Source organism: Elephantulus edwardii, unplaced genomic scaffold, assembly GCF_000299155.1.
Source record: "Elephantulus edwardii isolate Elephantulus edwardi_28Jun2011 unplaced genomic scaffold, EleEdw1.0 scaffold00077, whole genome shotgun sequence".
In the NCBI taxonomy this organism is placed as follows: domain Eukaryota; kingdom Metazoa; phylum Chordata; class Mammalia; order Macroscelidea; family Macroscelididae; genus Elephantulus; species Elephantulus edwardii.
In genome coordinates this window covers 9,534,221-9,557,220 of record NW_006399827.1, presented here as the reverse complement: position 1 = coordinate 9,557,220, position 23,000 = coordinate 9,534,221, and the positions used below count along the sequence as shown (strand labels likewise).

General features: G+C 45.5%; 1 protein-coding gene across 1 annotated transcript in view; it reads right to left on the bottom strand.

The window, feature by feature from the left end:
• Positions 1-2,870: 2,870 nt before the first annotated feature.
• Positions 2,871-23,000, bottom strand: part of FAM117A (family with sequence similarity 117, member A) — a 60,378-nt gene continuing 40,248 nt past the window's right edge. The window contains exons 3-8 of the mRNA XM_006889313.1: positions 17,029-17,124; positions 15,275-15,385; positions 11,629-11,763; positions 10,204-10,405; positions 7,132-7,282; positions 2,871-4,109 (exon numbers count right to left, since the gene is read on the bottom strand). Coding sequence (XP_006889375.1) covers positions 3,809-4,109; positions 7,132-7,282; positions 10,204-10,405; positions 11,629-11,763; positions 15,275-15,385; positions 17,029-17,124 — 996 coding nt within the window. The 3' untranslated portion in view covers positions 2,871-3,808. The remainder of the gene's footprint in view (positions 4,110-7,131; positions 7,283-10,203; positions 10,406-11,628; positions 11,764-15,274; positions 15,386-17,028; positions 17,125-23,000) is intronic.

Sequence of the window (23,000 nt, the reverse complement as noted above, 5' to 3'; positions counted from 1 at the left end):
AGAAGCTGCATGCGACTGGCACATCACAAGGCCCAGAAGCTGCCGCCAGAACTGCCTGATCACGGTGGCCAAAAAAGTAACTCCTTGTGACCCAGGAGCGTCTTTCAAGGAAAGGAGATCTTCCCTGAGGCTTTGGCCTCATCTCCCGTTTCCTGAGGAATCCATTTCCAAGAGGTTAATGGTTCGCCCTCTAATTTTTCCAATCAGGCAACTACGAGGACAGCTGCGAACCAAGTCCCATGGGGTGGCCCAGGAGGAGGCCGGGCGTGGAGTGATGACGTATAGAGATAGATGTGGAGGTCGCCAATTGGCGACGTTGGGTGAAGGCATACAGGTGGGCGGAGAGGAGGAGGTACAGCTGGCAGAGCAAATTAGAGGATTTTTCTGTGCCTATGATCAGCCTTCTGCTGGGCCTTAAAACTCCAAGACACAAACTATACTAATGGTCCCTCAACGCCCTCTAGCTGCTGCCCAGCGTCAGCGACTCTAGCACTTCAACTACCTGTAAGAAGAGCTCGAGTTCAAGGTTTTGGGAACCGTTCCTCCTTCCCGGACACATCTCTGGGTTCCCAAGGAGCAGACCAGTTCAGCGACCCTCCGCTAGATTAGGGCTCTGCCACTTAAAAGCAGGGTAATCTCCACGTGCCCTTCTCTTCTGAGCCACAGTTTCTCTATCGTATAAGCTAGAAATCGTTGTACCAGAGTCGGACCGACCCTCCAGCGGTTTTTCAGACGCAGTTAAATCACATGGGAGGAGGCTGCTCATCCTTCTCCTTCGAACCGCGTGCCTTTGAGATTGCACCGCAGCCTCTTGCCACTAGGCCACCAGAGTTCCCAGGAATCATTAGTAATAGCTATTCTGGCTGCCCTTTCACTTTTAGGATCAAATGAGCTGAGGTTTGTGAAAGTGTTTTAGAAACTGTAAAGTGTCAGTTGAAGGTATAATTTAGTCATTGCTATTTCTCAGCTCTGATTTTATTTCCTCACATCCTCGAGGTGGAAATGGCAGCTTATTGAAGCGAATTCTCTCTCAAGGTCTTACAAACGTGAATTCACAAAGGTAGCTGGTTGTCTGTCAGCTTCTTCCCAGATGTAATGAGGTCTTTGTTGGATACCGTCCTCATCCAAGTGTTGTGTCTCCACCTACCGGCATTGAGCTGGAACGCAGCTGACCTCAGGCCACTAATACTCGCCCCGAAAATCCCTCTACTCCCTCTCACAGCTGACCCCCCAGCATGTTTTCAGAAGCAGTAAATCGCAGGGCAGAAGATTGTCAGTACGTCTCCCAAGGAGCTGCTGGTGGATTTGAACCACGTGACTTTGGGATTGTAGCTCAGCTTAACTCTAGGTCATGAGAGTTCCTTACCCCTTAATAATTGGCCCAAATAAAACCAAGCCACTTGGCTGAGTAGAGGTTCGCTCCCTTTTAGGAGCTGGTTCCCTTGGCGTAGTCTCCGGCAAAGGAAGGAAACAGTGGACAGCACCACACCCATCACTCTAGGCCTGAATCACTAAGGCTTTGGGGGCAAGCCAGACTTCTGTTTCACCGGAAAGGGAAAGAGTTGGAAGATAGATAGGCCTGCCCTCATTCCACTGGCTCCTTTATACTTACGGGGGAGATCTCCATGTTTGCTCTCATTCAGTGATTTACTTCACCGAATCAGCCTGATTCCAACACACTGAGCAGCAGCGCACTGAGCAGCAGCGGGCTGAAGGGCAGACACCTGCTGTATTTTCATGCAAATACGTGCACTTTGTGTGTCCAGACTGCACAACCCCCATGCATTATGTTCCTCTGTGCATTACAGATGTGTTACATGTTATAAATGAAAATACAGTAGTTTAACAAATATTATGGGCAAAGAGGGGAGTGTTGTAGTTAAATGCATGAACACTTGATTAAAATTATCTGGTTCCCAGTCCCAGCTCCTCCATTTCATATGCGTGTCTCCTGGAGAAAGTTATTCAGTCTTTCTGCTCTTCGGGACATATCACGTTTCTTTCACTGGGCCATTGTGATATTTCAGTAACGTTTTAGATGCAAAACACTCATCACAGCCTCTGGTACATACCAAGTCAATGACTGGTAGTTGGAATATCCTGGTTTAGGGGGTCTGTTGTGAGGTCTGATGAGAGATGTGTGCAAATGCTTTGGAAACTATGGAATACTATACAATGATTTATTTTTTCATTTATAATTGTACTATATAATTAAAGTTATTATGTCTGTTCTTGAGGCAGTCAACTTTTTTACCTATACACTGGAGTTAATGAGTCTTTGGCAAAAATGCTTTGAAAATTCCAAGGTGCCATCGGAAGGTTGGGATGCCATTCTCATTTTCCCTTCAAAGCCCAAGACGTCTTAGAGGCTGCAGAACAAAGGTACCCATTGAGGCTAGGAAAATATGAACTGAATATTCAAAAGGAGCTAAAACTCAGCCTAAAACTGTGTGAAACAATTCAAGCTGAATGCCATTCCCTGGTCTCATTCCCTTTGCTGGTGCAAGGAATGTCCACAGTTCCAGACTGTCTGCCCTGTTCACCCACATTTCCTCTCTGATACCCATTTCCACACTGAGCTTTTCCAGATTCAACCAAGAACATAAGCCTTCCCCACTGACTTCCTCACTCTACCTTCCAGGTGTTTTCTCATGGGTCTACGATATTCATGTAAAGAAAGAATCCAGGCCTTTTGGCCTGAAGACAGGACTTCAGTCCATGCCTGCTCAGCCAATACTCACATCCACAGAATTATGTGTTATGACTCTTTCCTTAGAAGCAAAGATAAAGTGATTAATACAGTTATCTTCAGCCTCCATTACCCTTGCCTACCTTCAACCCCTGCCCCCCCAAAAAAAGTTGACGGAATCTCAAGCTGCTGGGAATACTTATTTATTTGGTCTATTAACACCAAGATCTGCAAAAAAACAACCTCTAAACACAGGATAAGAAAACTTGAACATTAACATTCTTCTTCAATTTTTGTGTAAGCTCTGCAGTACGGAAAATATACAAACTTCAAACAGCTGCAAAAATAGTGTCTTTGGGAGAAAATAGTTTCTACATCGATAACAAGAAAAATAGGCATTTTTCTAATCCTCCCCAGACCTGGGGCAGGTGGAGAGTGTCGAGTCGCCACTTGCCACCTGAAGGAGCGCCAGCTCTCCCTCTTCCCCACTACCCACCTGGGGCTGGGCAGGTCGGGCTGCTGCTTAAGACAATCTTTAGTCAGGGTGAAAGCGAGATGAAAATGCGACTTGGGAAAACTCTTGGTCCCCCCCACGCCCAGCAGCTGAATTGGTCAAGTGTTAGGGCCCTTTAGGGCTGCTTTGGTCAGCATCTCCACTGAGAGGGAGCCATGGAGATGGGGCTCAGGACGGGTAGTTACCTTCTCATCTCCTCTGTGTGTGAACAAGGAGAGAGAAGGAGGTCTATGGCATCTCTCTCCTTCAGTCACGGCCAGCTTGCTCTATGACAAGGGTTGGGGCCTCGTATACAGTCCTTTGGACTCACATTTAGGAGGGGAGACCCAAGACCTTCCAGGTTAGTTCTCCACCCAGATGAGGGTGGTGGCAGGGACACCGGTGTAGCTGTGATGAGCTGTCCAGCTGCTAGTGGAGAAGGCAGGCCCCCTCACATTAGGAGGGGCAAGTGTTTGCCAAAAAAAGGACCCAGGGCTTTGACACAATAAATGAAAGTGCTCAAAGGCCGAGAAGGAAGGGTTTCTCCACCCCCATCTCAGAGGGGCTAAGGAGGAGCCTGCCACCAAGGCACTGGTCACCATGGTACAGTGGTGGGGGTGCGTCCCTCAGACCACCAGGGAGCTCTGGAAAAGCACAGGCTCATCTGATGGTGGGGTGCGCTGCCATGGTTCAGATGGCAGCGGAGAGGTCTTAGGGGCCTCAGGATCCTTCCGAGCAGGTGGCCTGGGGCTGGTCGGAGGGAGAGGTGACCCCGGACTTGAGGGGCAGTTACGGAAGATGAAGCCCATGCTGGGGAAGAGAGGCTTCATCAAGTTGACAGGGCAGAAGGCTGAGCCAGTCGGGTTGAAATGGACTTTGTTCTTGTCAGGACAGGAGGTCAGGAAGGTCAGGTCAGGACCTGGGGACCTGGAGGACGGGAAGAGAGAAACACATAGGAACAGCCAGTGAGAAAGGCTGAGTGACTCTGCAGTGTTATGAGTAGGGAGCCAGGGCCTTGTACAAATGAGATGGCAATTACCAAAACATGAAAGGCTACTGGGCAATCAATAGTCATAGAAGCCCCTTAGTTCTCCATTTTTCAGAAGTACTGCTGAACAATGGGAAATATACTTGTTAGAAGCAGGAGGGATTGAAGCTAAAAAGGAAGGAAAACTTCCTGACAATGTGACTCTAAAATACACCAAAGGAGGTTTTTTGAGAGATTTCTTCGGTGAGGGTTATTTTGGAAGCAGACCTCTTACCTGAAAGCAGCAACCAGGACAGGGTAACTCTTCATAGCCTAAAGCAGGGTGTCTCAATTTCAGCATTCTGACATTTTGGGCTGGATCCTGACTTGCTTTGGGGTAGGGGGGTGGTGTTTAAACATCTCTGCTCCTTGGACATGAGCTATCAGTAGCACCCTTTTCCACTCTCCAGTTCTAACAACCAAAAATGTGTGCAGACATTGCAAAATGTCTCCTGAGGGCAAAACTGTTCCCTGTTGAACCACTAGCCTGAACAATACATTTCTTGAGCACCTTGGGAAGGTGTGACTTTCAAAATTTGTGTTGGGAGGGAAGAATTGCAACAGCTGGGGGAAGGGAGCTCTGGATTCCGAGTAGGTTTCAGCCTTATCAGTCTCACCTGTGTTGTAGAAAGAATCATTCTTACTATTCTGACCACTTACAGAAAGCAGTAGGGTGAAATGAGGCCATACCCGAGAATTCTAGCAACTCTAGTGACCAAAGAGTCAGCAGTTCAAACCCACCATTAACTGCACAGCAAAAGATGTGGCAGTCCTTTCCCACAAAGATTACAACTTTACAAACTCTGTGGTGGCAGCTGAGTTTAATAAGGTCATGACAAGATAGAATAAACTTAATGGCAACAGGTTAATGGGTTTGATAGGAAGAAAAAGAAGAAAGGTGACTGGCCATGCTTAGAGAGTCAAATAACACTGCAAGCTGGTGGGGGCGGCCCTTCTGGTGCGAAATATATAGGAAGATGGTGATGTCTATGACCTCTTATTTATTAAAATTATTACTTTTATAATACTTTATGTACATGAACGACTATTAAAATTATTATTAATAGTAATTTACATATGGGAAAATATACATCTTAATAAATTGATTACCATTTGAATTTTAGAAGAAGAGCATGGTGAGAGGAAAACAGAGACCAGCAAAGTAGTGAGAAAAGGTAGATTGAAGCAAAAGGCTCCTCTGCTAGATGTGTGTGGGATGGCCTAGGGGGTTCTAGAAGATGCAAGATATCTCCTTGTCAGGAAAACTGTACAAGAATCCACTTTAAGGAATAGGGATCAGGGTAGTAGGGAGGGCAAGGGATAAATCCCCCGGTTGCATACTCAAACGAGAAGACTCAGTAGCACTTAAAGGATAAGAACATAACCAGGATGACCCTGAATGGCTTGAATCCTTCCACGGAAAATCCAAATTCAGGTGATCTTCAAAGGTATACCAGCAAGGAAAGGGGGAAATGTAGCAGATGAATAGCTAAACACAAGAACTGCCCAAGAGGAGAACTGATAAGATGAAGAAACTCCAACGAGTTTCAGCATTTCTATCCCAGCGTATCTTAGGAAGAAATGGATGATTTCTTCCTTTCTAAAATGGTTGCCAGAGGTCGAAAGCTAGAGGACATAACTCTAGGAAATCAACAACAGCCTAATTCCTAAAGTGGATTTAGGGGAGGATATGCTTGGAAGGGTGGAGGGACAGCGCAGGAGAGGAAGACCCTGGTTGAGATGGACTGACACGGTAACTGGGGTAATGTGGGTAGGTGTGATGGAGACAGTGAAACAGGCAACCTGATGGCACATAATAACGACAACAACATAAGGATCTAGCATCTATCTCCTTAAGCTACAAAATTTGGCTTTTCCCTTCCACAACACCACATAAGATTCAAGTCTTACACTTATACTGGGAAATAGAGAAGATGGTAGCAAAACCCCTGTAGGCAATGGCTTTCTCCTTAACTCCTTACTCTGATTATAATGTGCTTTCTGCAATCCTCATGGGCACTCTCCTCCCCTCCTTTTTTTGTGATCCAAATGGTACCCTCAAGAACCAAAACCCTATCCCAGCTAAACCTTTATTTGCACACCATGACTAAACTTCCTGCCTGCCATTAAAACCACAACTTTCAGTGTGAATCTGCCCCAGTGGACATTAGGTTGGCAGGGGAAATGAAATCAGCTCGTACAGTGCCTGCTAAGCTGGATTGTCTGGGGCATTTGGAAAGGTCAGCTCTCAGTTCTCCCTGCTAATGAAAGGGAATTGTAGTAAAAAAGTAATAAAAATGGCTTCTGAATTCTCCAGTCTGGCTTGGGAATATTCCAGAGTCCTTACTTGCAAGGACTGGAAATTTCTGTCTAGGAGTTCAAGCTACTTGAACCATTACAGCCACAGACTTGACTCAGAAGCAATTAGAAAGCTGTCTTGGCTCTACCACTGCCCAGTTCCACCTCAGAAGCCTGCAACGCTTCTCTGCCTGAGGAGAATGGCTAGCATTCTGTCTCTTTTCTCAATCTCTCTTTCAATATTTCTCTCACACTTTTTTCCTCTCATTATAGTCTAGCAAATTCTCACATCTTCCCTGGGGATGGGGAGAGGGGGGAATAGAAGAAACAAAGAGCTTAGGTTTCAGATAGCTTTCCTTTCCTTCCCAGCTCCTGCTGCACTGTGTCTGGCATGTGGGCAGAGAGCAGGTTTCTATGGAGATAATGATAAGCAAAGATTTAAGTGCTCAGAGTAGGTAATGTCAACAAGTTTGAACACAGAAAAACCACAATATTGATAACCTCAAGTTGACAATACCTCTAAGAGTGGAGACTGTTGAAGACTGGAGAAGGGCTGGCCTGTCAGGTGGGGAACGTGGGGCTGACCTTCCCTCCTCCCACTCCCTGTAAGACTGAGGTACTCACGAAGCTTCTTCAAACACCCGCACTTTCTCACAGCCTTCTGGGGGCTCCCGTTTGAAGACATAGCTGTGGTTGGGCCGAGGGGAGGCGGCAAAGGCAAGGACTGGAGATGGGCTGCCTTCTTCCAGGAAGGCCGGGTGACCTGGAGAGGAGGCTGTAAACAGAGCAAGGCTGATTCCAGGGGAGCTGAGGAAGGAGCTCCACTTTGCTCAACTCAGGCCTTTTGTGAGTGGGTAAGGCAGGCAAGCCAGGAAGGGAGGCCACAGTAGTTATGCTAATCCACTTTATTGTTTCTTTATACTCTAAACGAAACCATTTGCCATCCAATTTGGACTCCTCGTGGCAACCCAAAGTCTATCAGAGTAGAACTAGGCTCTGAACAATTTTTATGGCTTCTAACTTAGAAGTAGATCACCAGGCCTGTTTTCAAGGCAATCATGGAGTAAACTTGAATCTCCAACCTTTTGGCTAGTAGCTAAGTATGATAACTGTTTGTACCACCCAGTGACTCCAATGAAACTCTGTTGTTGTTTTGTGTACTGCTGAGTCAGAAATGTCCCACAGCTCCATCAACAAACGAATGGCTAAGAGAAGCTGTGGTATATTCGCACAATGGAATACTATGCTGCATTAAAAAACAAGGAACTCATGCAATATTATTCAAAATGGTTGACTCTGGAGAACATTATGCTGAGTGAAATATCCCAGTCACAAAAGGACAAATATTACATGATGCCACTGTTGTAGAATGGGACTGTCCTTGGGGTTGGGGAGAGACTGAGTAAGATGGGTTCAATAATGTATACTGCACTGAAACAGAGGAGGGAGAAAACTGTTTAAAAGAGATATATAACTAGGTATTTCTGTCATCACAGGAGACTAGAGCGAGGGCTACATGGTGGAGGGGACCTGGGGGAGGGTTTGTAAAACAATGAAAGAATCTTTTCTTTTACTTTTCCATAATTTTTGGACTCATGTACTTATAACTTGTTAGTCAAATTTGTGTCTTCTAGGTTGCAACACCCCCATGATACATCTTCAAGGATATGAACATGTACGGCCAAGCACAATCAATAAGAGTGCATCTAAATTCCAAAATCAATCTCCATAATAGTCTATGTGTTTCCTACTGCCAAAGGGGCCCTTTAGAGTAGTGAGAGAAGATCTTCACCCTGAAACCCACAGCGTCCCTTTTCAGCAGGAAGTAGCTAAGAGAATACACCATCCCCTTTTCCTTATGACTCAGGGTGAAGTCTCTCTCAGGGAGGAGTGATAGGGAATGGCAAAGGACACACTGACAAAGAAGATTAACCAGAACTGGCTTTGACAAGCACTGTGGCATTTGGACAAGAACAAACTGGGAGGAGGGTAGAGAGAATAGTGCAACAATGAATGAATGGAAACCCAAAAAAAAAAAATGTCCCACAGCTGACCCTCCAACAGGTTTTGAGAGGCATTAAATTGCACAAGAGGAAATTGTCCATCTTTCTCCTGTGCAGCGTCTGGTGGGTTCAAACCATGTGCCTTCATGATTGCAGTACAGTTTCTTACCACTTGGCCACCAGAGCTCCCTACTGAAGGTTGAGTTCCCTGAATGAAGCACTACTCCATCTTAAAAAACAAAGAACTTTGAGGCAGCACACAGAAATACACAGAATATTAGTGGCATTGTGGGGGTAAGGAGTTATGTTTCCAACCCAAAGGCTGACAGTTTGAATCTACCAGCTTGGACTCTTTGGGAGAAAGATGGGTAATCACCTCCTGTGATTTATAGCCTATGAAAACCTACTGGAGAGTCAGCTATGAATTAGTTCTGACTTGACAGCATATAAGAACAACAGGATAAAACAAATATAGTTAAATTGATGGGGGCGGGAGGATATAATATCAGTTCTAAATTCCCAGGTTGGTTGATATTGGAAATCAAATCTCAAACATAAAGAGGCCCTGTTTTCTTCTAAGACTGAACCATCCTGCCTGTCGACATACCATTGCTTCTTCCTTTCTGTGGCCGTGAAAATCTATCTGTTCTTCCAGGAAGAGCTCTCGTACTGACTCAGAGAAGCAATCTTTACTCAGCCCCACTTGTAGGATAAAATTCTTTTCACTTTCCATTATGAGTGTGCTTTGCCTAAGCTGCAAATATTGACTTTATCTGAATTTATCTCCTATTTATTCCTTTATTACTCTATGTTGTTTACCTATGTGCATTGTCAGATCATGCCCTTGACCAGCCCACCATATAGGGTTACTCTAAGGATCACCATAGATAATGCAGGCAACAGTGCTTCGCAAGGTCAAGCTCTTTATCACTTCTTGTTTTTTGTCAGGTGCTGCTGAGTACGACTCATAGCGACGCTATGAACAAATGTGAACCCTGTTGGATCCTCATCCTTTCCGACATACTCAAGCCCACTGCTGCAGTCCCTGTGGCTGAAGGTTTTCCTCTCTTTAGTTGACCCTCCACCTTTCCAAGCAAACTTCTTTCCAAGGATTAGCTTCTCCTAACAACAAGTATGAGAGATGCCACTTTGTCATCTTTATCACTAGCGGATAGGAATCACATCTTGCTCTCCTGGTGAAGTCAAACAGTAGAGTTCTGGAGGGAGAGCCTGTGTGGCCCTACCAAGAGACAACATGCTCTCACATACTTCACAGCCACTTGGAAGTCTACTACAAGTCACAGGGTGGAGTGGAAGCCTGTGTAGACGACCGACCACAACACAATGGCGATCTACTTTGGGAAGTCAGTCACTGAAAAACTGGGTGGGGTTCACCATGAGTTGAAGCGACACCACAGCAACTAACAAGAACAAACGTTGAAAATGCGGCCAGAAAATGCGGTTGTGAAGAGCTGCATCTTCGGATGACAGTGAGGGTTAAATAAAAATAGGTACAGAGATCAGAAAATAATGTAAAAGACAATTATTATTGTTACTGTTGCTACCACATGCAGAAGAGAGAGGACTCATAATAATATTTTAGTTGGTTAGTACATGAAAACACTTGGCTTCAAAGTGGTCGGAGTGGAAAAGGCAGTGGAGACCCTCCTACAGCCGGGCCTGCCCTGCTTACCTTTGTCACCAGGGATGGATGCCAGCTCCTCGACGGCACCACGGTGCTCCTCGAGGCTGGCCAGGCCAGGAGGCTGGGGAGATGCCAGGGACATGGAGGGAGAGCTGGCCAGGTTGCTAGGTTCCAGGGGAAGGAGGGAATGATCGCAGCTGCTGCTCTGGGGAGGGGCGGGGGCGCGGTGCCCATCGGGGATATCGAGGATCTGACGGGGAAGAAGGTGGAGAAAACCTCAGTCCTGAACCTGCTCAGGGGCACGTTTCAGTGCTGTGGTGTGATGGGCCTCTCTGTGCCGTCATTCTGATCTTCCGTAACACATGAGAATGCCAGAATACAGTTCCCCTCTCACGTACTTCCCTGTCTACCCCCCAATCTGGAATGCGCTCCTCTTTCCACAGCAGCCTGTTCTTTTCCTTCGCAGCACTCACATCCAATTTGTAATTACATACTTACTTGTATGAGTTGATTAGTCTTTCTCTCTCACACACAAACACATACACACAACACACACATATACACACCACTAACACACACATCCCATTAGGTTATCAGCCTCATGAAAACAGAAATTGTCTGTGTGCTCAACTCTGGAAAACACAGAGACAAATGACATAGGGTGCCTGCATGCTTGTGAGACAGACTGTGTAGCCTCTAAGTGTTAAAAGCCATTGCAGAACAAGTATTCAGATTATTCTCATGTATTCATCAATTAATTACTCCCACCCTGCTTTTTAAACATTCAATGATATTTGTACCCATGTACACCAAATTGTGTTCATGTGTTTGGATGTGTATAAAATCCTACATTTACCTTAAGAGTAAATTATAAACTTGGGAGTGTGGCTATTAGAACTACATTAATTCTGCCCCACTGGCATTCCCCAGTTCTACTGGGTCAGTAAAAAAATGTGCTTTGAGACTGCAGAAATGGTAGCAAATAATTCTGCCTGGGAGCAGGGCAGGGTAGGAGGCTGCACAGAGCCACTGGCAGTGAGGGATGAACGCATTTCACCAGGTGGAGCTGGAGGGTGGAGGGTAACACAGGCAATGGGGGCAGCATGAACTAAAATGCAGGTGGGTAACAGTTCCAAGCACGCAGGGAACAGCAAGCTGCTGGTTTGATTGAACCATAATGCCTAGCCTGTTTTTCTCAGCTGAGGACTCTCCCATCTCTGCCAATCCTTCCTCTGTCTTTTTCTACTCATACCATAAAGCCTTTCGCATTTGTACCCACTTAGCTCTACTGTCTCTGTAGTTAAGTCCTTCTGGGATTAATAAAATCAATTTGTATCCCATTTGTAGGCTCCTATTTGCATATTGCTCCATTTACATATCCACAGCCTGTGAAACCCCAGAGAGCAAGCCTCTCATCCCCACTTCAGCTGAGGCTCAGCACAAATAGTGCCATCAGGGTGCAATCACACTCACCCTTAGCAGCTCCTCCTCACCCTGCTCCTTCACAAACACCTCTTCCAGCTCTTGGTTGAGCCCTTCTAGGCTTCTATGCAGGCAAGGACTAAGTCGCAGGACAGTGGAACCAGAGGGCAAGCCAGGAGGGGATGCCTAGGGGAGACAAAAGGAGCAACCCCCTTAGTCTCCACCTATATGCAGTTATCAGCAAGCAAGGTGTGTCATCTGCATATCACTGGTTAAAGAGTCGCCCTCAACCCTGATGCCTAATTTTTCTTCTTATAGTTCCACATAGTTGAGTTTTCTGGAATGTTCAGCATAGAATGGTAAAAGGATATAATCCTGCTGTATCCTTTCCGGATTTCAAACAACACAGTATCTCTTTGTTTTGTAGAATGATTGCCTCTTGATTTACCTTCAGGTTCTGCATGATCGCTCAAATTAAGTGTCTGGAATTCCCATTATTTGCAATGCTATCTTGATTTGTTATGGTGTCCACAAGTGGATGCCTTTACACAGTCAACAAAACACAGGGAAGTTTCTTTTTGGTAGTCTCTGCTCTCAGCCAAGCTACATCTGATATCAGCAACAGTATCCCTGTTCCTTTCCCCAGATCTGGCAGTTTTCTGTTGACTTACTGCTCCAACTGTTTGAGAATCATCTTCAACAAAATTTTCCTTGCAGGGGAGTGGGGGAGGGCTGGGCAACAATGAATGAATAGAAATCCAATATTTCTGTAAATGTTCATTAAAATTATTAAAAAATTTTTCCTTGCATGTGATATTAATGATACTGTCCTAGCACTTTCAGATTTTGTTGGTTTACCTTTCTTCGGAATGGGCAAAACTATGGATCTCTCCTAGTTGGTTGGTCGTACAGTTGTCTTCAAATATTTTGCCATCCATTTGTTGAAACATCTCAGACAGTATTCAGTTAACTCCTAGAGTCTTGTTTTTCATTAGTTCTTTTACTGCATCAGCCTTCTTCCTTTAATATCATCAGTTCTTAATCAGAAGCTGCTTCTTGAAATGGCTGAACACTAATTCTTTTTGGTACAATGACTTTGTATGTTCCTTGAGTATTTTTTCCCCCCATGATTTCTGCATTGTTCAATATTTTGACCATAGGATTCTTCAATATTGTAATGTGGAGGAGTTTTCTGATTTAGCTGGCCTTTGCTGGTTGTCCAATCTTTTCACTCTTATCTAGCTATCTTGTTCCTTTTCTATAGCATGCTGCAATGAACTATCATTTCCTAACTTGAAAAATAAAATTTGCAATGTGAGGCTTGAATTTTTTAATCATTTATGTTCTTTTTTTTTCTTAAATTTTTTCTTTTTTAATCCTGTTACATTCTCAGGAGTTGGAACACTGTTGACCTTCCAGTGGGTTTTTTCCAAACACTGTAATTACACAGAAGGAGACTGCCCATCTTTCTCCTGAGATACCACTAGTGGATTTGAACCACATACCTTTGGGTTGGCCACACAACTCCTTACTCAGTAGGCCACCAGAGCGTGTTTACAGCTTTAGAGATGCCAAGTGTGTTTGTCTCTTCTAACTCCAGGTCTTTTTATACCTCATTATAATACTGTGTCTTCTCAAACCACCTTTTGAAACCTATTCAGTACTTTTATCAGTTCTTCCATTCACTTTGAAGAATAACAAACTCACCAACTCATAGCTGATCCTTTAGCAGGTTTTCAGAAGCTCTAAATCACATGAGAGGAGAATGCTCACCTTGGACCTGCTGTGACTTTGCATTGGTAGAACAGCTTCCCACTAAGCAGGCCACCGGAGATCCCTCCATTCACGTTAGCAACTCTATCAAGAGCACATTTCAGAACCTCTCTGACAGCCATTTTAGTCTTTTCTGTTCTGTTAATGATCTTTTGCTTTCTTCACTTATGATGTTATCCCACAACTCATCTGGTCTTTGGTCATTAGTGTTCAATGCATCGAATCTGCTCTTGAGATGGTCTTTAAATGTAGGTGGGATATCCTCAAGGGTGTAAGACAGTAGAAAGGCACTTAAGGACTTATTTTCAACTTCTTTAGCTTCAATGTGAACTCGTATGAGAAACTGATGGTCTGTTCTGCAGTGTGCTCTGGCCTTAATCTGATTGGTGATATTGGGTTTCTCTATCACTTCTTACTAAAAGTAATTGATTAGATCCCTGTGTGTTCCATCTTGTGGGGTCCACAAGAAGAGTTTCTATATATGTTGTTGAAAAAACTTATCTCCAAAAAATAAGTCACAGGTCTTACAAAATTCTGTCACATGATCTCTGGCATCCTTCTGTCACCAAGGCCGTACCTTCCAACTACTGATCTTTCTTTTTTGTTTCCAACTTTAGCATTCCAATCACCAGTAAGTACCTATGAAATGCAGATGACACAGATCTGCTAACTGAAAGTAAAGAGGACTTGAAGTACTCACTGAAGATCAAAGATGACAAACAGCCTTCAGATGGCTTACACCTCAACATAAAAACTCTTCAAAACAGGGACAGAGAAAATATGATGATAAATGGTGCAAAGACTGAAGCTGTCAAGGATTTCCTTTTACTTGGAGTTCGCTATGGATTATACCATCAGAGCTCCCTTGGGTTTCATTTTACTTGATCTATACCTGGCATCCATGGAAGCAGCAGTAAAGAAATCAAATGACATATTTCATTGGATAAATCTGCCACAAAAGATGTCTTATTAAGTATTAAAAAAAATGTCACTTTATGGCCCTAGGTGCACCTGCCCCAAGACAGTATTCTTTTTAACGGCCTCTTATGTATGAAAAAACTGAACAATTAATTGTTATTAGATGTCATCAAGTCAACATGACTCATGGCACCTCTATGAGCAACAGACCAAAGCCCTGCCCTATCACGGGCCGGCTTCCAGCCTCCACCGTGCTCCAGCCCATCGTCAGTCATCGTGCCACACCATCTCACTGAGGATCTTTGACCAACTCTTTTCCAAGCACGATGTGCTTTTCCAAAGACTGGACTCTCACTTGTCCTGTATGAGACGAAGTTTCACCAAACGTGCCTCTCAGAAAAATCCTGGTTGTACTTCTTCTGAGACAGATTTAGTTGTTCTTTTGGCAGTCCATGGGATATTCAATACTCTTAACAAAAACACCACAATTCAAACATAGCATTGGCTGGGAGGATGACTGAGAATTGGACAGTTCTGTTATACAAAAGGTTGCTATGAGATGGAACTAACTCAATGACACCTAACAACAACAACGAGTTAATGATTCAGGTCAGGAGTAATCAGTGAGGGTCATGTCTACTCAGCAGAACCAACTGAATAAAGGAGGAGTTGATGGCAATTACTGATTGCAGCAAGTCTAGTAAGTCGCATTTTCTACAGAAGTTAGAGGTTTGAGATCTGGAGTGCGCTTTTAGTCTTCACGAACATCATTATCTAGATTTTATGGGGGTGAGAAATTCAGAAAAGCAAAAAAGTCCTTCTGGTGCCGTTCAATAAGCTCCAGTTTTTACCAAAACCTCGCCTGGGTGTCCATGAAACACGGAATGGGGGAGGGCTGGGTAACTGCAAGACCTGAGAGAACTCTGCTCACAGCCTGATAAGGAAGGAGAGCAAGAGAGGGACTAGAGTAGGAGAGTCGGGGTCGGGGTGGGGGTGGGGGACATACCCTCAGAGCTCCTCGCACAGCATGGTCTCCTTGGAGTGGGGAGCCCCGCTCCTTCTCTTTCCCATTGCGGCTCAGCTTTGTCCTCTGCAGCTGCTGCTTCAACTTGGTGATCTGGCACCCCAGAGCGGGGAGAGGAGAGACAGGTGAAGCAAAGTGAAAGGCCCGTGAAGCTTGCAAAAAGGCAACAGAGGCTAATTTTCCATTTCAAAATAGCTCGTTGTTGTGGGTAAAGACAAGCCGGCTACCTTGCTAACTGGGATGTTTGATTTCTGAAATCATCATGTGTTCCATCTTTGTATCAATTTCCAACATTTAAAAAATATGCAACACTGAAGGTATCTTGCCTTTCACTGATCCCAAAAGTATGGAATATGACCCTATTTACAGAAATGGAAAATGATTATTTTTGGATATTAACAGCTATTTACTTCTCAAACTATATTCACAACTACCTCAAAGCCCCCATAACCAGTAAGGAGGGAAATATTTTCCCCTATTTTCAAGTGGATTACACTGAACCAGGGGCAGGCTCTCAAGGAGTATCAGATATTGCACTACTATTTAAAAAAAAGCCCAACCACTCAAAAATCTTCTGTTAGCAAGTCAGTTTCAAATCAAAGCAAGCTCATGCCTGACAGAGGAGAACTGTGTCCCACAGGGTTTTCAATGACCTGCTAAAGCAGTTCGCTAGACCTTTCTTCTGAGGTGCCTTGGGCTGGAAGGGAACCTCCAACTCTTCAGTTAGCTGAAGCGTGAATGTGTTAACTGTTCGTACCACCCAGAGAGACTGGCTTCTATCTCCTGTGACAATTATGGGTCAGCAGTAACAATTTTAAATATCCCCATCACATTTTTACTTCTGCACCTACATGCCCTCAGCTGACAAAGGAGAATACCTGGGGTGCAGAGCTATTTAAATAATTAGGCCTAAATTAAACAGAATCCAGGTCTGCTGCTGAATTCCATTTAATTTAGGTCCCTTTTTAATTTGGCCATATAATTTATGACTACAACTAAGAAGAAAGTACTGTCAGTTTGGCTATTTTGAATCACTCATACATGATCCTACCCCTAAGTATGGATAACACCCCTCCTCGGATCATTGAAACGTCAAATATTTCATACGTCCCACTAATCAAATGCATAGAATTTTCACACTGATTAGGGTTTTCAGTAGCAAGGAGGGCAGAAATCACTCTCCCTCGTAAAGGGAGAGATGAGTCCTAGCAAGCTGACCCTCTACAGCCATCAATAAGCAGCACATCAGGGTGGAGCTGAGGTGGGGGCCCCGGATCCAGCTTATGGCCATCTCTACTCAAGCACTCCTGAGGGAGAGGGAGAGTCAGGAAAAAGACTTGGGAACAAAACTCTTTTCTTCTTCCTCTTTTAGAAAGAAGGCTGGATGAATGGTTCAATAGAAATAAAGTTGGGCTTCCATTCCCAGGGATTCACTCCCTACTCTCTAGGCTCTGAAGCACCTGTAAGGATCTGACATCAGAGTACAGCAAGAACAGCCCTGGGGGCTGGCTGCTGGAGGACACTGGCGGAAACCCTCTGGCACAAGGGTCCAGGGTCCTGAGGTCTGGCCACCAGGAGGCTAAGACTGACACCAAAAAGCCATCTTACAGGACAAAGCCAGGTTGCAGCAGGGAAGGAAAATGTAATTCTGCTTTGGAGCAGAGTATTGTGTGGTGATGGGTGGGGCTTAAAGAAGAAGTGGTGATGCTAGCCAGGGAGTCAGAAGGGGTGGTCACCTCTCTTCGGTGGTCTGTGCTGCCCCAGGATGCTGAGCGCTTGTGTGTACAGGAGCTGGCCTGCTCACCTTCCAACTCTTGCCAAGACAGGGGGGTCTGCAGGGAAAGAAGCACGGTGAGACACAGCAGCTTCCCAGGCAGGTACTGGAGGATAGACACACAGCTTCCTGGGCAGAGGTGGTGGGTCTGTGGCGGCTCCTCTCTGACCTGCTCGTCCACTACTCCCTGAACACATCCTCCTTCCTTCTTTCAGGCTTCCAACAACCATGTCCTCCAGGAAACCTTCCCTTGTGACCAGTAAGGCTCCCCTCCTCTTTACTCTCTCATCACTTTTATATGTGTTCTACAGTCCCAGTTACGTACCAGTTTCCCCAATAGTGAGGACAAGGGCTGTGCCTCTTCATCTTTTCCCTACACACAACTCTTGCCCCCAGTTGTTGCCCCCAGTTGTTGTCAAGTCTATTTTAACTCTTGATAACCTCATATTTCAGGCTAGAATTTGACTCCATACAGCATTCAAGGCTGTGGTTTTTAGAAGCAAATCATCAGGCCTTCCCCCACCCTCACCCCACCTCTCCAAGGCTTCTCCAGGTAGGTTTGAATGGCCAGCTTTTTGGTTTGTGGTTGAGAGCATATGTATTTGGCCACTCAGAAATCCTTCCTGTATTCCAACCGGTTCTTAAAGAGCACAGGCTCAGGAACTGCTACAGCTCTTTATTCTCTATGTGTCTAAAAGAGACCTGGTGCCTGGGAGTCCTGCAGAAATAAGTTAAGAGATAAGACTCCATTAATGAATCATCATTAATTGGTAAAATGGGGGGAGGGGAAGACAGGTTTCCTCCCCTAAATCCTTGCCCCAAATAGGCAGCTTTCTGTATATGACAATGTCTTGGGCTTATTCCTTGATTTTCACAATTTACAGAGTATGTTTCCTGAACAAGCAGCAGCAGCAAGAATGTTTTCAGAAAAGAGGGAGTCAAGTTTCTGGACCCAGCTCCAATTGCTGACCCCTCTTGAATTTCTTGGGCCCTACTCAGCTCCTCATGAGAACATCCATCCCTCTGTATCTCCATGAGAGCACCATCCTCCTCTGCTTGCTGAATGGAAGGCAAAGGGCCCAAGCAGGAGATGGGGGAATAATAGATCCACCCAAGCAGAGAAGCTGTTGGCTCCAGGCACGAAGCCGAGGAGGACCAGATTCCTCCCCACCACCAATGTCCCTTCTTCCACTCCTAGGGAGGGACCCATGAGGGAACGCTCCAGTGGAAGCTCTAGTTTGTCTTTAACTTCTTTGTGTGAGCTGCCAAAAATCATGAGGGCCTGGGAACCACCTCCTCCAACAGATCTGCTGACCTCCCCCAAGAGGTTGCTGCAAACAGCAAAGGGGAGGACAAGGGAAAGAAAAGCACCAACAGCAGCAACTCACCACCCAACAGCTGTTTGGGGCCTGACGGGGGGCAGCCTGGGCAGGACTGTGAGAAGAGACTGCCACGTGAGACAGCTGGCAGTGGACGGGCTGCAAGGGGCCCAAGCCTCCCGGCTGGCTCTTCCTTCTCCCGGGCACCCACTGATCAAGACTTTTCCTGGCCTCCGTGGTAGCCAGGGGAGACACTGCTCTGACTTCTGTGACCTGATATTGGCATCACAGAGCCATTCTCCCACCGCTCCTTCCTGTAGGAAGGTGGCAGACACTACATGATTTAATCATTTCTGGAAAACATACTTCAAAGCCCTCCAGATGAATCCAGCTCTGAGAGTCTATGGAAACCAAGCATTGTATGGGTTCTCCAAATTGGGAACATTTTAAAAATTTTGTCCCTAGAAGTCAGGTTGTTAACATATAGAGCCTCAGAAAAGGCTGTTACATGGCCTGGAAAGTGAGGAGGAAGTCCCTCTCGCCCACAGCCATGTTGCCCCATCTCAAATGGTCCTCCTCTTCAAGGGTTCCAAAGCTAATTGAAGTTCTGAATCCTACACAAGCCTGCTGTCTGCAAAGGTGGCAGAGCCTAAACAGAGGGATGGGAAAGGCTAAGGTGACGATGTCCATTTCCCCTCCTCCCAAAAGGTACAGTCTGCATAGGTGGGAGGTGAGAGGTGGGGAAAATAACCACATTCAGACTACACCTGGCTCGACGAATATTTCTTGCTAACTCCTCTACTTCTTTCTTCTGGGACATGTGGCGAGATGGTAAAAAAGCGATGCAGGCAAGCACAGGAAACCATGACATGGTGACTAGGATCACTGCCCCTCCTCATTCATTCCATGCTGCATCTCTCTGTTCAGCAACATTGGCCACTGTGTCAAATGTGCATCTCTTCTCCGTCTCAACACCCTCTGACCATAGATGCCACCTTGTTACCTTTCATCTCACAAGCTTCCCACACTTGACTGCAAACCAATCTCTATTTTCTTACCTTAATCCCCGACTTTTAAGCAGCAGGCTGGTCTGTACGTCGATGATGCCCAGCCCACCGGTACTTTCCACTGAGGAGTCTTCCCTATCTTGTCTACCTAGACCTGGCTGTGTCTTCTCTGTACAGAAGGATGTGGCTCATTAATGAATTTGAAGGATAGCTACTGAATGCATGCTGTGCATCAAGAACTGCACTAGGTGCTAGGAATACAATGGTACAAAGCAGGAAAATTCCCTGTTCCTATCTAGGTCAAATGGCAGACAATGCTCCATATCCATCTAGATAATAGTTATTGGTCTCTTCCCATCCGAGCAAAGAGTGATGGAAATCAAAGACTTAAGGAAACCGTCTACACCAAGCACAGCCTCCACTAGCCTGAGACCAGAAGAGCAAGAAAACCAATTGCTCTGGCTGAGATCACAATACAAGCTCCTTAGATGAGGGCAAGAAAAACGCAGAGCAAAATTCAAAATCATAAAAATGTTCTGATAAGATCGGTAGAACCCCCAAGATTACGGCTTTTAGATATCAACCCTGGAACTGAACTCACTGTGAGAGAGCACTTTTCAGTCAAGCAATAGAGAGGCTTCTAAAGTGAACAATAACACCCATGAGGAACATGCTCTTTGGAACAATCAACCACCTGAGCCTTGAAGGGCACCATTCCTCCCTCTCTAAGAGAGGGGGCTAAGTGAGGCCCCGAGAACAGCACTGATACAGGAGTGCAGCTAATGTCATGAGACAAAATGTGTCTAACTTGTTGAGTTGGAAACTAATTTGCCCTGTAAACTTTGTCCCAAACCAAAATAAAATATTAAAAATAAATTCCCTGTTGTCTCTGGCCTTATGTTCTGGTTAGGGGAGAGTTTATACAGTGATTAGCGCTAAGGGGCAAATCGGAATGGCTGGGTGGTGGCATGTTATAGTTTTAAGGATACTTATCAGGAAGAACTCCTTGAAAATGTAACATCTAAATGAAAACGAGGGAGTAAATGATGTGTATTTCTGACCAAGAGCAGTACAGACCAAGGGGAAGAGCAAGTGAAAAGGCCTTGAAGCCAGAGAAAACCCAAAGTGCTTCACATTGATAAGGTGGAAGCCGAGGGAATGGGGGGCAGAGTCGTAGAAGAAGAGGTCACGACTCCAAAGATATCAGGGCCTAATCTTAGGAACTTTTATAAATGTTACCTTACATGGTAAAGCTTTTGCAGATGTGACTAAGGCTCTTGAGGTGAAGAACCCTCCAAACACTACCATAAGTACCCTGTTTAGAGAGATATCTAGGGAGATAAGTTGCACATAGGAGAAGGCACAGTGACCACAGAGGCAGAGATGGGAGTGGTATGACCACAAGACAAGGAATGCAGCCAGCAGCCACCAGAAGCCAGGACAGGCAAAGAACAGATTCTCTTCTAGAACCTCTCAAATGAGTGAGGCTGCACTGGTACCTTGATCTCAGACCAGTGAGATGGAATTCAGCTCCAGAACTCTAAAATAATACATTTCTATTGTCTTTAAAAATAAAGACAATAAAAATATAATCTGCAGTTAGGGACCTTTCCAAATTATTGAGGAGCAGTAATGTCAATTTGAGGACTAATGTGCATCTGATTCAGACTAAGGTCTTTCAGTTACCTGCTATGCATCCGTGTCCTGGACAATGAATAAGGATGACAGAAAAGTAATTGATGCCTTTGAGGTGTGGTGTTGGAGAAGAGAACTGAACACTCCATGGACAGCCAAGAAAATGGGTATGTCTTGGAGAGGGTGCAGCCAGAGTGCTCTTTGGAGGCAAGAATGATGATGCTTCACCTAACATACTTTGGACATATTGCTAGGAGGTGCTATTCCTTGGAGAAGGACATGATGTTGGGAAGGGTGGAGGGTCACTGAAGGAGAGGAAGATCCTCAACCAGCTGGATTGACAAGGTTGCTGCTGCAATGGGCTCTTGTGTGTCAGGACGAGTGAGGATGGCACAGGATGGGACTGGTTTCACACCTTTTCTTCATGGGGCTGTTTAAGTCGTACTCAACTTTATGGCACCTAACAACAACTATTGTCTTAAGCCACTAAGTTGAAGATTGTTATAGCAGCCTTGGGAACCTAATACAGTTTGTCCTGCATGAGCACTCTGAAGGCAGGCATGTACGAGTGTGGGTTTCTGTTCTCTCCAATTGAACCAGGAGACTCAAAAGGACTATGGTCTATGCCTTATTTCCAGTGCCTCCCCTCAGAGGGCTGGACCAAGGTATCCCGGCAACTCAAAAAGTCATAGCTAAGGAAGGCTGCTTTCAAAGAGCTATCCTTTGGGCAACAAGGGTCAAGCCATGTTGCCTGACAGCATGTAAGTAATCATTCCAAATGACCCCCTGTAAGCAGGGTCAAGCGCGAGCTCAGGACACGGAATAGCCATGTTTATAAGGGGGACTCATGCACTGGAACAGACTTATTTTTAACCTCCAGCCCCAGGGGAACGGCTGAGGGAGAAGCTGGTTACTAACCATGAGAAGACTCAGTCAACTGTACAAATGATGTTTGGATAATGTAAAACTGGCTATGAGTTAAACATGGGACCCTTGCCTGGGACTCTGAGAGTTCAGAGTGACCTGTGGAAGGACAATCAGGTGGAAGAAGTGCAGCTTCCCAAGGAGAAGGAGGCAGAATGGAGCACTGGGAAACTCTCAAATCTGAAACCTTTTCTCAGCCCCCAACCCAGTTCAGTTTGTATCAGGGGCCTTGACAAGAGAGGAGGCTGCACCCCAAATCCAGGCAGGGCATTGGGTACAGAACCTGCACAGAAGCAGAGAGCAGCATGGTGCCTGGCATGCTGCAAATGGCTAGGAACTACGTGTGGAATTCAAATCCAGCAGGGAATCAGCCCCTCGGGACTCTGGACAAACAGAAAAGCAGGAAGAGGCACTAAGGGTGGTCTGCTGGCCAGCACTGAGAACTCCGGCTCCAGGTGGCTAAGGTCACCATCTCTGACTGTACAGTGACTATACAACCCTCCGATTTTCCCACCATGTTCCATTTTCAGTCTGTTGTTGTCAAATCATATGCTGAACAACTAGTCCTGATGTCCAATTTGGAAAACTGGTCCTGTGCCCAGGTCCCAACAACCACAAAGAAATATTTTTAAAAGGCCCATGATGGTCAGGCTGAATGATATACCAACACTACATGATCCACTGACTTGGGGCAAAGATACCACACAGATAGAGGAAAGACAGAGAAGGAAGTCTTCAGAAGCAAAACAGTCTCACCTCCACCTCTAGCCTTCAAGATACTCTATAAAGTTTGTTAAGAACTTAAGCAATTTCTCCCCCATACTCCCTGCCCAAATTGTAAATCAGGCCTAAAGAAGGAAAGTCTATCACAGAGGACTCCCTATTATAGAGGAAACAAAGCTGGCAGGCAGGTACCCAGGGCCCCATCTGGCTGCAGGAGATCTTTGCTCAAACAGTTACTTCATCTGTGGTGAAAAGGCCACTTCCTCCCTCCAGAAGACAGCAAGACGACACAAATGCTTTGCACAGCAAGAAGGAGGGGGTGGCCA